The 12,015-nt window shown below is 39.7% G+C and overlaps 2 protein-coding genes across 2 annotated transcripts; one reads left to right on the top strand and one right to left on the bottom strand.

Moving 5' to 3' along the window:
• Positions 1-6,589: 6,589 nt before the first annotated feature.
• Positions 6,590-8,913, top strand: LOC124314704 (collagen alpha-1(I) chain-like). Its single transcript, XM_046780015.1, has 6 exons — positions 6,590-6,693; positions 6,819-6,892; positions 6,960-7,850; positions 7,924-8,032; positions 8,100-8,243; positions 8,320-8,913. The coding sequence occupies exons 2-6, from the start codon at positions 6,881-6,883 to the stop codon at positions 8,700-8,702; spliced, it is 1,539 nt and encodes a 512-aa protein (XP_046635971.1). The 5' UTR covers positions 6,590-6,693; positions 6,819-6,880; the 3' UTR covers positions 8,703-8,913.
• A 1,954-nt stretch (positions 8,914-10,867) lies between these two features.
• On the bottom strand, positions 10,868-12,015 carry LOC124314874. Its single transcript, XM_046780288.1, has 3 exons — positions 11,850-12,015; positions 11,559-11,771; positions 10,868-11,487 (listed from the first exon to the last, which is right to left on the bottom strand). Exons 1-3 carry the CDS (start codon positions 11,969-11,971, stop codon positions 11,394-11,396), a joined length of 429 nt encoding a protein of 142 aa, XP_046636244.1. The 5' UTR covers positions 11,972-12,015; the 3' UTR covers positions 10,868-11,393.

The following is a 12,015-nucleotide window of genomic DNA, read 5'->3' as shown; positions in this document are numbered from 1 at the left end:
GCTGATGCATGCGCGTATAAACTTTTGATGATGAAGAAAAAAAACCGGGACTCGCAATAATAAAACTGGAACGCGCATCGCGCGTTCCCATGCATTCAAAAACATTTTTCTGTACATATCTGCGCGTCAAGTGTATACTTAGCTTATTACGGTATAAATATCGGCTTTCATTCAATCTAGGCCAAGAGAAGGTGTCAAGTCAACAGAGCCCTAATGAGTGTTGTGTGTGTGTGTGTGTGACCGCGCTCAAGTCGTATGGAAAAGACCAACCAAACACACACAAACGGAAAAAAAGGAATCCGCTTGTAGATAATAAATTCTCTTCTGAAAAGTCATGATAGGTAAACACACATAGACACACACAATAGCATCAGCAGCTGAAGCTTGAGCAAGAGAGGGGCGCCATCAAATGCACCCAACAGCAGCGGGAGCGCTTTTTCTCTTCTTCTTTTTTTCGTGAATGGAAATTTATGACATCCTTTATGCGTCTCTGCGGGTTTTCGGCATATCATCATCATCATGTGTACAAGCTTATATACATACGCTTGGCTAATAGTACACTGAACTGTGTATAATATTTTCGTTAGAAATCATTTGGCTCTTGCAGTTATACTTGTGCAAAATAGCAATTAGACCGGTATATTTTAGCCGACGAACGCGCAGAAAATTGAATTTCCCTGGCCACAATCCGGTAGCTTTCAAATGTCAAATTTAAAAAAACGGCTATGGTGGGGATCAATAGATTACCACGACACTTTAGCCTATCTAAAAAGTCGACACTTCTATAGTCTACAGATGATATTACAGATAGAGCGTGAAAGATTTTATGCTGGGGGTGGCGATAAGAATGTGACATATCAGATGGAATTTTTCAATGGAGAATTTTCTCCATTGTTCTCTGGCCACCAGAAGATAACCGCGAGGGATAATAATGGCGCGATATGTCACTCAAATCAAAATCGTGTTTGAGATTATACAACAGGATTGGCCATCCGTCGCCATCATTATCCGGCGAAATTTCTCATACTATTTGTTGTTGTTAGGTCCGATGACACGAAGTTATTTGACACAGCAGAAAATGGAAAAGCGCTTTCTCGGGTGAATGAATCGATTCCGTTGCATCATCCCCTTATTTCTCGTCACCTGACCCTGTAATGAATGATTTACGGCATATACCCGCGCGCATGTAAAAATATGCATCAATGTGAGGGAGAGACAGTCAGAGAGGCCATTTATTATTGGCTTCAATAATATTTGTTTATTGCGCCGTAGTAACTTTCACTTGCAATTTCCGGTGAATTCAAATCGGTCACTGTGAGTTTTTTTTCAAATCATCGATTGGAAAGCTGCCCAGGCAGCAGCCCATCTGGTCCTTTATTTTTCCCCTTTTTCGTGCTGTGTGAACTAAAAGTTATTTCGATCGATCGCCATCGATAAGTACATGCCGTTATACCAGTCTACCACGACTGATTGTCGGCGTAAATAATTTCAGTGTCATTGCGAGGGAGAAAATATTGGCTTGCATAATAATAATTCCATATACGAATGGGGAAACACAAACATGACGAGAGAAAGATAAAGAAACTACCAGCACACAGTAGTAGGGCACGAGCGGCCTACCTAAAAATGGATGTGCATAGCACAGAGTCATCTGGATAAACAATCTTTTTAAAGTCATTCTCTGAACTGGGTGCGTGTCCAAAGTGTTCAGCGCATGCCTGTAAGCCATTTCGTCGGATGTAAGTTGATGTTGGTCTCGTTTCCCTTCTGACTTTTATAAGCTCGTATCTATCTCACTCCTTATAAGACCCTATGCATTCGAGTAACTATGCCAACTAGAGTCGTTTCAAATGGCTTTGGCGCTTGATCGCAATTAACGTATTATTAACGTAACAAGTTGAGAGAAATCCGGCGAAGCAGTATATCCAAACGAAAGAGAAAGATCAGAAACGTTTCCAACCTAATTAAAACGACTTTTAGATTTTTCTTCTTCTTACGAATGCACACGACGGAACACAACAGCAAGCTTATATGTATAACTCACGGGCATTTATATAATAATGCATGAAGGGGGAATATATAAGATTCTATAAGCTCGTTCGTGTAATGATGGAGCGATGAGAAACTCTGTTCCTCGAAAATGACACGATAGATTAGGCAGCCTGAAGTGAATGTATGTACGGCTGCGCATCAATTCGAATTTGTGATGAGCAAGGTCGACCTATACCGGGCGCATCACGCACAACGCCAGCAGACGTCGACGGGAACGGGATCGGGGGGCGGGAGACGCCTGGAGCTGCTGCAATTGAAATGAGTTCGAAAATCGACGGATAGAGAGAGAGAGAGAGAGAGAGAAAGGTTAACAGGTGAAAAGGAAAATGTGTTATTTGTATCTAGTAGTATATAAAATAAAAGGCGAGCGCGGCCTTGATGACTCGTGAGATCCACTTGTGTGTGTGTATCTGTTCGGCCCGCCGAGCTACCGGTTCCTTTCTCGATGATGGCGTCACGCAACAACACGAAGGCCGCGTGAGTATAGAGCGCGAGGGCTTCAATGGGAAATGCGCGTAGGCGCATAACAGAAATTAATCAACAGGTTCCGAGAAGAAGAAGAGTGCACCGGAGTGCACGCTGATTTAAAATCTTTTGATTCGTATCTTTTCAACGGCTGTCACCGCAGCGAAGAATTATTATGATTCATTCACGGAGTGTACAAGTACAGTTGCCATTGGGTGAACATTTGTTGGATGGCAGTCACTTCGGAGCGCTTCGTGGTATTTTAAGACAAAAGAGGAAAGATTTTTGCTATAAGTGAATTCTCTAGTTACTGATAGGAATCTCACAACCAAATCTACTGGCGGGGAGGAGGTTCACGCGGGAAAAATAATGCCACAAACTCAACGGGGACCTTTTTTCCCGTCTCGGTTGTTACATTTTGATGGAATTTTTCTTTCATTCTATCAGGTCGTTTACGAGGAGGTGCCGGTGTGGCGTCAGGTCCCTCTTGGTAAAAAAAACCCAAAGACAAAATTATGAGGTACTAAAACAAGCCTGATCTGCTTTCGTTCGACGTATGAGATTTTTAGTGATGAACCCTTTTACTGAGAAAAAGTAAAACGGAGAGAGAGAAAAACAGTTGTTGCAGTCAACCCCTAGCTCAGGAATAAACATACCCCTGACTACGTAACCATTTCTCACCATTTCTAATCAACGCCACCAAAAATTGTCAAATAAAAGAAGAATAGAGATCAATTTTGTCCTACCTTTATGCATGGGAAATACAGCCAGACATCTACGTTAGTTCCTCCATCCATCTGCTGAAGAGTTAAATTACACCAGACGGGATAGGGTAAAAAGGGTGTCCTCGTGAATACACCCACATTCACATTAGCGTACACGAGGACATTTAAAGAAAGGGAAAAAAGAGAGATCCGTAACTCGATTGACATCGGTATTTTATCCAATGCAATGGGATCTAAATATAAATAGAAAATGGGTTACGGAAAAATATTGATGACAGAAACAACAAGTGAGGAAAAGTTGAAAACGAAACCCTGGGTAAACCCTAATTGTTAATAAATGGGAGAATTTCAGGTTTACATGTAATATGATGCAGGTTATGCAGCATTAATACATCTAGTAAATCACAGGTCAATAAAAGTATTAAAAGATTATTACACAATAAGCGATGATCCTGATGAGATTGTTGCTGATGACAGGTTTATAACACCTGCACAAGAAAAACTTGCATATATGGTGTGGTTTATGATCGCTGGAACTGGCCTCAAATCTGCAAAAACAAAAAGAAAAAGGTTACATATAGGCCTAGTACTAACAAACTGCCATGCATCGACAGGGCAATCACATGATAAATGCTACAGTCAGGAACATTTCACAAATTTAGAACAGGTTTAACTCTTCTATAGCTCCCACAATCATTCGATTTTTATTCTTAGTTTTATTTACCCGCTTACCAGTATGGAGTATGACGGTTATAAAAAAAAAATAAATCAATAAGAATATAAATCTTAAACTTTGTCTACCAACTAAACGACAGCAGACGACACTTGTTCAATTTTCTGCTAATCAGCATGCTTACGATAATAAACGATATATCGATAGAAATTAATAATTGAAAATGATAAAAAATCAAACTCCCCCTCAGAATCCAAACAGATAAAAAACGATAAGGGAATAAATTGAGGGAATGAAATCTAATACCATTTCTGTATGGTTAATTCCCCGGGGCCGGTCCGCCGGTAAGACCCCTCACCCCAAAAAATCGACCCCTTCCCTAAATCCAAACCGCAACAAAAGATAAAAGCGGATAAATTGCCAGCGCTCAATATCCGCCGAACGGATCGGGATAGTTTTAGCATGCATAAACGGCGGCAGGCAGTGTTTCAGCCACACACTCTTTCTTCTTATTCAATTATACTTTACTTAAACGGTAACTCGAAGGGTTTTCGCTTTTTTTCCGTTTTACAGGCTGAACCATGCTGAACTTATATGCAGTTGTAGTTTGCGCTATCACTCCATATCAAATCGATTCTTCTCGGCCGGCCGATTAGAGTTTTCGATTTTCATTATGAATATACTTTAAAAATAATATTATACGGCATTTACTGTTTTACTCAAAACTATATGATTACAAATAATTTTGCATGATAATTGTAGGTAAGGTTACCGTGAGAGCAAAACAAGAAAATATTTTATGCTGTTACAGACGTTACAGTTGCAGTATCTACCGGTGAATTACTACACTGCACTGAACTACGAATGACGTCTGATGGCGCTAGCCGATAGGTGGCTTTGTTAAGTTTAAATTAGAAAAAAAAATGTTCTGTTAAATATGTAAGAAGAATAACATGGACGTAGCACAAAACAAAGCAAGTTGCATTTTTTTTTTTTTAATTTTCCGAACAATACTTTTATGGTGGTTCCGCCAAGTGAGTCTAAAAAAATTATCCGTTAAGGTAGTACGTACTCTTGATAGTTTTTACAAAGAAGAATTTCTCTTCACGTTAAGTAAAAATAATTAGTTATTTCTTTAACTTGTTAAGTTTTAAAAATTCAACTTTATTGGGGAGCGTAAATTTTTGTGAATAAAATCTATTGTCAGTTGTCACGGACGACTATGCGATGGTGCGTTACGGTAATAGTACTTAGTCTAAAAAAACACAACAGTGTTTCAGGATTGCTTGATGTCCGTGATCATCTGGAATCTGGATCCTATCATGATGAAACTTTTTTCACCCATCCCCACCGGTTCAATGTAAATGGTAGACGGCATATTTTGCGGTAAGCGTTTGCAACCGTTAAAAATAATCAATAATGTCAAACTCAAGAGTCGATAACAAACTCTTATTACTGCTAGATGTGTCATACCTCTCAGTTAGGTTGAACGTTCTTATCTGTTGAGTTAGTCTAAGCAGAAAAAAGAGCAAGGTCATTGCAGCAAATCTGGGGAAACCCCTGTTTTAGAAATGCATTGTATCCAATTGAAATTTAGGTTTCGACACTTGAGAATTCTTTACAAAACCGCTCGACCGAGGCAGAAGATGATGTAAAGAGAATATAAATAGCAAAGAACATACGAATCCAGTTGAATAATGTTACATGGAGCTCTACTGTAGGCTACTGTACAGTATACATGCACTGAAGTTATAATAACATGTCTATCAAAACAATGAAACCAAAAGTTGGCAAAGCCCTCAAAGAACAAGTTTTTTCGATTAGAAAGTTTTACAGCCATCATTTTCTTTCTTAAAGAAAGGAGATATAATTTGATGCGGATTGAACAATTCTGACAGAGCCGGTTTCGATTATATAAGTCAAAGAAGTCCCATTTAAGAGCACAGAAAACTAGCACACAACTCAAATGTGCCATTCACCGTCTATAATGCTTTCTATTTCGTCAATACCTTGATATTAAATAATGTTTTAAACGATGGTCCTTGTTGGTAGTTTAATGAAATCCAACAAAATTTTGCTGTTTAATTGAATCTAAGGGAACTATAAATATGGCAACTGAACAACCTCTGTATCTCTATAAATATAGCGCGTTATCGTTTAGTGATAATTTTGCGATACATCAATGAAGGTTGGTACTATTGAATCATAAAATCTAAAACAACCAAGTAAGCGGGATTGTTTCACATTTGCCGTAAAATGAGGAATAACTTGTAAAAAAAAATATGGTTAAGGGAAAGGTTCATTTATTCTTGGATAAATTCTTACAAAAAAAATAGGGGTGAACGGACGTCTGGACAATTTGCACAAACTCATTTCATTTTTTTGTATATGGAGAGAAAGGCAACAAGTTTTGGCATATATAGATCAAAGTTTACTTTCTTCAGTCTCTTTACATGTTCCTCGTTTTTTTTTGTTTGAAACTTTCTCCTTTTTAGTAAACGATTAGAAAGAACACGTGCGAGTTAAAAGGCGGGGTCGTTGACAAATGAATTACGCTAGCCAATTGAACTCTTCGATGTTTGGGAAGGTTTTTTTCCCGAGCGATCTTTTAAATAATGAATAAATTTTTAACTAAACATAAAATATTTCGCTCCAAGGCCACTTTCCTTTCTTTTTAATTCGTACTACCTCTCAATGGTATTTAAAGACTCTGCTCAGTCAATCCAAGTCAGTATTGAGCCTGAAATCACCGGAGCAACACATTTATCGCTAACAAAGGTAGGGAAAAAAACCAACAACGGAGTATAGTTACCAGGATTTTTTTTTTAATTAAAATTCTATTGTTCTTTTATTTGAAAACAATTATGGTGCCTCAATATTGATACATGCGTTTCACAATATAGGGCAACTAAAATTCAGCTGTTGTCAACCAGTTAAGAATCACGAAAAACAGTACCGGATAACAATGAGAGGATTGGTATATTATTTCAAACATGATACTTGAGCAATTCTATTCATTGTTCATTCATTGTTTCATCATCTAGGCGTGTGTTATGGTATTGGTGGCCACAGTTTGGGCTGCACCTCAATACCGAAAGCACGAGGAAGCCATCACCAAACAACAGTGGGTTTCTTTGAATCCGTATGGCTCTCCAGACACTTACCCAGCAGAAGAATACTCGACTATCAAAGATTTGGAGAATCAATGGGCGCGTTTCTACGAATATCTTCCCTGGTTGAGAGGACCCGCAGGAGCTACAGGACCCGCTGGAATTGCTGGACCACCAGGACCACCAGGAGCCGCTGCAGTTTATGATCCTTACTATCAACCCAAACTCGTTCCTGGCCCTCCCGGAGAACGTGGCTCACCAGGACCAGCTGGAGAAAAGGGAGATACTGGAGCTCCAGGAGGTCCTGGCTACGTTGGTGGACCTGGGCCCCAAGGGCCAACTGGCAAACCTGGCGCACCTGGCAATCGCGGAGAGAAGGGAGCCCCAGGCTACAACGGAGCCCCTGGAGCCGATGGAAAGCCAGGAGTCGGTCCTAAGGGTGAACCTGGCTACAATGGCGCTCCTGGTCTTCCTGGAGCTCCTGGAGCCCCCGGAAAAGATGGTTATCCTGGCGGCCCTGGACCTCAAGGACCTAAAGGAGACACTGGTGCACCCGGCTACACTATCCCATCAAAGATCCCTGGCCCTCCCGGCCCACCTGGTCTCAACGGAAAAGACGGAGCTCCGGGATATGGTATAGTTGGCCCAGCTGGCCCTATGGGACCTGCTGGTGAACAAGGACCTGCCGGCAAACCAGGAGCAAATGGGTATACTGGCCCGGCTGGACCTAAAGGCGAAGCTGGAAATAATGGCGCACCTGGCGCACCTGGCAAGGATGGATATCCTGGTGCTCCCAGCACAATTGCTGGCCCACCTGGGCCTCAGGTAGGATTGTTTATATATAGAGATTCTAAAACAAATTTTCGGTTATTCATTTTTATTTTATTTTCTTTCAAAGGGCCCTGCTGGCTCTGCTGGCTACAATGGTGCCCCTGGAAAAGACGGTCTTCCCGGCGCTCCAGGTGTACCTGGCAAGGATGGCAAACCTGGCGCCCCTTCATACGCCGGTAAAAATTCACTGACCATTAAATCTGTTTGACATTACATCAAGATCTGAATTAATTTCCTTTTTAGTCGGCCCACCTGGTGAACAAGGCAGACCGGGCAAAGATGGTCCTCCCGGCCCTGCCGGAACTCCTGGTTACCCTGGCGGCCCAGGCCCAGTTGGACCTGAAGGCAAACCCGGTGCCCCTGGTTACACTGGCCCAGCTGGCCCTGGTAAAGAACAACAAAATTAAACAAAATAATTTTGGTTTTAGTTTTAATTAATTTTGTTTAATTTTATGCCTTAAAGCTGGCCCAATTGGTCCCGTCGGCCCGGTTGGCCCCCAAGGTAAAGTTGGAGCTCCAGGTTACAATGGCCCAGCCGGCCCAGTAGGCCCGATCGGGAGTGTTGGCCCTGTCGGACCGCAAGGAAAAACCGGTGCCCCAGGCAGTGCTGGTCCTCAAGGACCGCAAGGACCCGTTGGAGCCCCAGGAAAATCTCATGAAGCTCCAGTTGATTATCAAACCCCAGTCTTTTACAAAGCCCCTACCCCAATCGTCTATCAAGCCCCTGCACCAGTCGTCTATAAAGCCCCTGCACCAGTCGTCTATCAAGCCCCAGTAACTGATTCGCCGGCCCCTGTCTACGAAAAACGCGTCCTGATCTCTAGACCAGGGATAAATCATTATTAGATTAAATATCTTTTCTTCCATGGAAAGAGTTATTTTATTAAATTAATCCCGGTTTACACCCTTTATTCTCTATCCAGGATAAATCCCTTTTTACCTGTCTTTAATTCACTCCCCCTCCTTTTTTCACAATTAAATACCAGAGCTATACGATGAAGTCTGTCTAAAAATGTATTACTAACAATTAATTAAAAATACATGACTTCATGGGGAAGTTTTGGTTTATTTAATCTTTAAATTAAGCAGCTGTTTTTTTTCAAACAATCCATATAGTTTTTTTTTTCGAAATTGGCAGCACCACTTTTCAACTTATGCCCTTTTTTTATAAATCGGCAACACCACTTCGTAAAAACTTTAAAACATTGAAAAAGTTCGTCTGCGTCTCCCGCTTGAAAGTAGTTGGCAGTTGGCACAAGTCAAAATTCGCGACGTTCGTATTTTCTAAGCCTTTTTGTTGGGCTGTTTACTTCAACATATTTTCAGTAATCGAATTCTTTTACAGTAGTGAACTTAGGGGAGACTGGAGTAAGACGGGACGGTTTTCGTTTGCCCCCTATATCTCCCAAACTAATCATTTAATTTATTTAAAAATTTTTTTTATGTATTCCTTATTGTAATGTACCCCCCCCCCATATTTTTTGTATCATTTAATAATGAACCATTTCCCCATAAAAGACCTTCAAAGTTTACTCAGATTTATGGGAGGAGCCTATTTTTTGGGGTAAGTGAGGACACTGGGGTGGGTAGTGAGGGACGTCCTCCATTTTCGCCTTAAAATTCATTAATAAAATTTTAAAAATTTTAAAAAGTGTGTTAAAAACTGCATAGACTCTTTGAGTTTATAAATGTTTCAATTTGATTATTGTGTTAATGAACATTTTTTCTTATATAAACAAAAACCCTTATGGAGAAGTAGGATATCCTGCGTTGCCAGATCAGGAAATCAAGCCTCTTTAAAATGCTGTACGCTGATTGGCCCGTAACTGTCCCAAAATAGTCAAAAACAGCTGTCCCGATTTCCCGGTTTAGACACTTTTTTTAAAGTAAATACTGTCTAAACTAATTGATCTAAAATAATAATTTTTTTCCTAACGACCAAGAAATGATTTATCTTCATTTCCATATTAAATTTACATGCCATTAGCGTTTAATTGGTTCTATAAACATAAAATGGCGGAGACAAAAATAACTAAAAAAAAACGTTTTTTTAGTTTTGTCAATAACTCATACAGTTATTGACAAAACTCAACCAAATTTCATGCCAAAGTAGAATATACAGTACCTACAAGAAGTTTGGAAACGCGCGAGAGAAGCTCATGTAAAAAGCCGATTTTCGCCGCGTTCCCAAAAAATCGGGTTTTTGACGGAGGGTGTCGAAATTTTTTTGGAAGTAGCCATAATGATTGGCTACTTCCTGAATTTTTTTCAGATTTTTATATCTAAGGGGAGGGCATCTACAAATGGATCTAAAAGTTTGGAAACACGCTGTAGAAGCGTATTAAAAAATAGCTACTTTGCCGCTCTCTAATTAGGGAAAAAATAACCCTACAAAGACGCCAAAAAAAGCAAAATAAAGGTTTTCGTTAGTTCTATGACAAGTGTCATTTTCAAATCTTTTGAGTCTCATTTAATATAATGAATTTGAAATTGAAAATGAGATTTGTCATTTTTGCCCATTTTTCCCTTTCTATCCCACCCCGCGGTGTTGTCGCGATTTCTCCTTTGTTTCATTTTCGGAAGTGGGAAATTTTTGCCTTTGCTCTGGTAGGCGGTATTTACCCTTTTTTATTATTATTATTTTTATTTACCCTCTATTTATCCTCGGTCCTTACCCTCCGTCAAAAACCCGATTTTTTGGGAACGCGGCGAAAATCGGCTTTTTACATAAGCTTCATTTACATCCCTTCATTTATTGTCGTGATCAGGCTTGTACTACAAAAACTACAGCAACGACGACTACATGTACCTAATCAAAATCAGTGCACCCACCGTCCAAATCGCCTTTATTGATTTCAGCTACTGCGAAGGCGACGAAGAATAAAAGAAAATCAAAATGCAGTGACGAAAATGTTGATCTTGACAAGAACTACTCCCCGCCATAGAAATCAAACGCTACTATTCAACGAAGCCGGATTCCTCGTGAAGTGAAACGTGTGTTATTCTTGGGTTAAGTCCGTCTTAGTCATTTCACAATTTAAATTTAAAACACAGATTTCTAGTGTTGATTACCATACTTGTGTGCATTTAAGTCACTTGCAATGTTGCACTAATTTATTATCGATTCCCTTTGTCTAAAATCAAAATGTCAAAGGTAAATGTAAGTGCCATTCAATAATTAATCATCTTTCTGTTTCAAAGACGAAATGAGATCTTTGTATTCCAATCTTTGTCGACATGTTCCATAACCACGATACATAATGTAGCCTACGTTTTCATTTACCTCAATGGAAAGTGGAAACATAAAAATGAAAAAAAAAAAAAAACTAATCGACGTATTGTGAACCACGATTGTTGACGACCTGCTGAAGTTTGACGGGAATTTGCTTGAAGAGTTGCTTGATAAATTCGGCAATGCATACCTTTGACCACATTGAGATGATTTCTCTCTCCAAACTGCCCAGAGAGCTAGCTTTAACGTTCTCTTCAGTAAACTTGAGAGACATTTCCAGCCACAATTGCTCAAGTGGCATAATATCACCAAAAAGACTTTGGCCAGTCAACAACTAAAATGCTACTTTTGTGCTCTCCCAAAAACTCATTAACAGCTTTTCTGCGATGGACAGGATACCTGTTAACAGGAATGAAAACAATGTAATAGGGCTATACAGTAGACAATACATTACTTTTAACTTTTCTTACCAGTCGTGCACAAGGCCAATACGTTCACTCAAACACAAAGGAAGCACATACTGCCTCAGAATATTTTTGTAGTGATTAGAATCAAACTTTCCTTTTACTCGACATATGGCAGACTCCTCTGCAGGTGAAGAAATCATGCCCCAAACAAGCACAGTGTTGGGCTCTTCTTTTTCTGATCCAAAATTTAATCCTATGTTTCCTTTCTCGTCGTAACTAAATGTTTAATAACGGTTAATGAAAGACAAGAAAAAATGACAATAATTGAAGAGTTAAAAGATAAATGTTTGTTACCTGAAGCGTTGGGTATCACAATAGGTCACATTTTCCACATACTGATGTAAATTTCTTAAACATCTTGTTGCCCCTTCTTCTCTAATTATTCTAATGTCTTCATTTACTTTTGTACGGAACATTTTCAAGTATTGTCAGAGAATAACTACAGCAAAATTTAGTGACA

Source organism: Daphnia pulicaria, chromosome 10, assembly GCF_021234035.1.
Source record: "Daphnia pulicaria isolate SC F1-1A chromosome 10, SC_F0-13Bv2, whole genome shotgun sequence".
NCBI classification, from domain to species: Eukaryota; Metazoa; Arthropoda; class Branchiopoda; order Diplostraca; family Daphniidae; genus Daphnia; species Daphnia pulicaria.
Note: the sequence above shows the minus strand (reverse complement) of the source record. Positions and strands in the feature narration are given on the sequence as shown.

Excerpts from the sequence above, each read along its gene's own strand:
- LOC124314704 (XM_046780015.1), top strand. Across the intron at positions 8,033-8,099 it reads TGGCGCCCCTTCATACGCCG|TCGGCCCACCTGGTGAACAA; the intron begins GTAAAAATTCAC and ends TTTCCTTTTTAG. Across the intron at positions 8,244-8,319 it reads CACTGGCCCAGCTGGCCCTG|CTGGCCCAATTGGTCCCGTC; the intron begins GTAAAGAACAAC and ends TATGCCTTAAAG.
- LOC124314874 (XM_046780288.1), bottom strand. The coding sequence starts at position 11,971 with ATGTTCCGTACAAAAGTAAATGAAGACATTAGAATAATTAGAGAAGAA. Across the intron at positions 11,772-11,849 it reads TGTGATACCCAACGCTTCAG|TTACGACGAGAAAGGAAACA; the intron begins GTAACAAACATT and ends TTAAACATTTAG. Across the intron at positions 11,488-11,558 it reads ATTGGCCTTGTGCACGACTG|GTATCCTGTCCATCGCAGAA; the intron begins GTAAGAAAAGTT and ends TCCTGTTAACAG.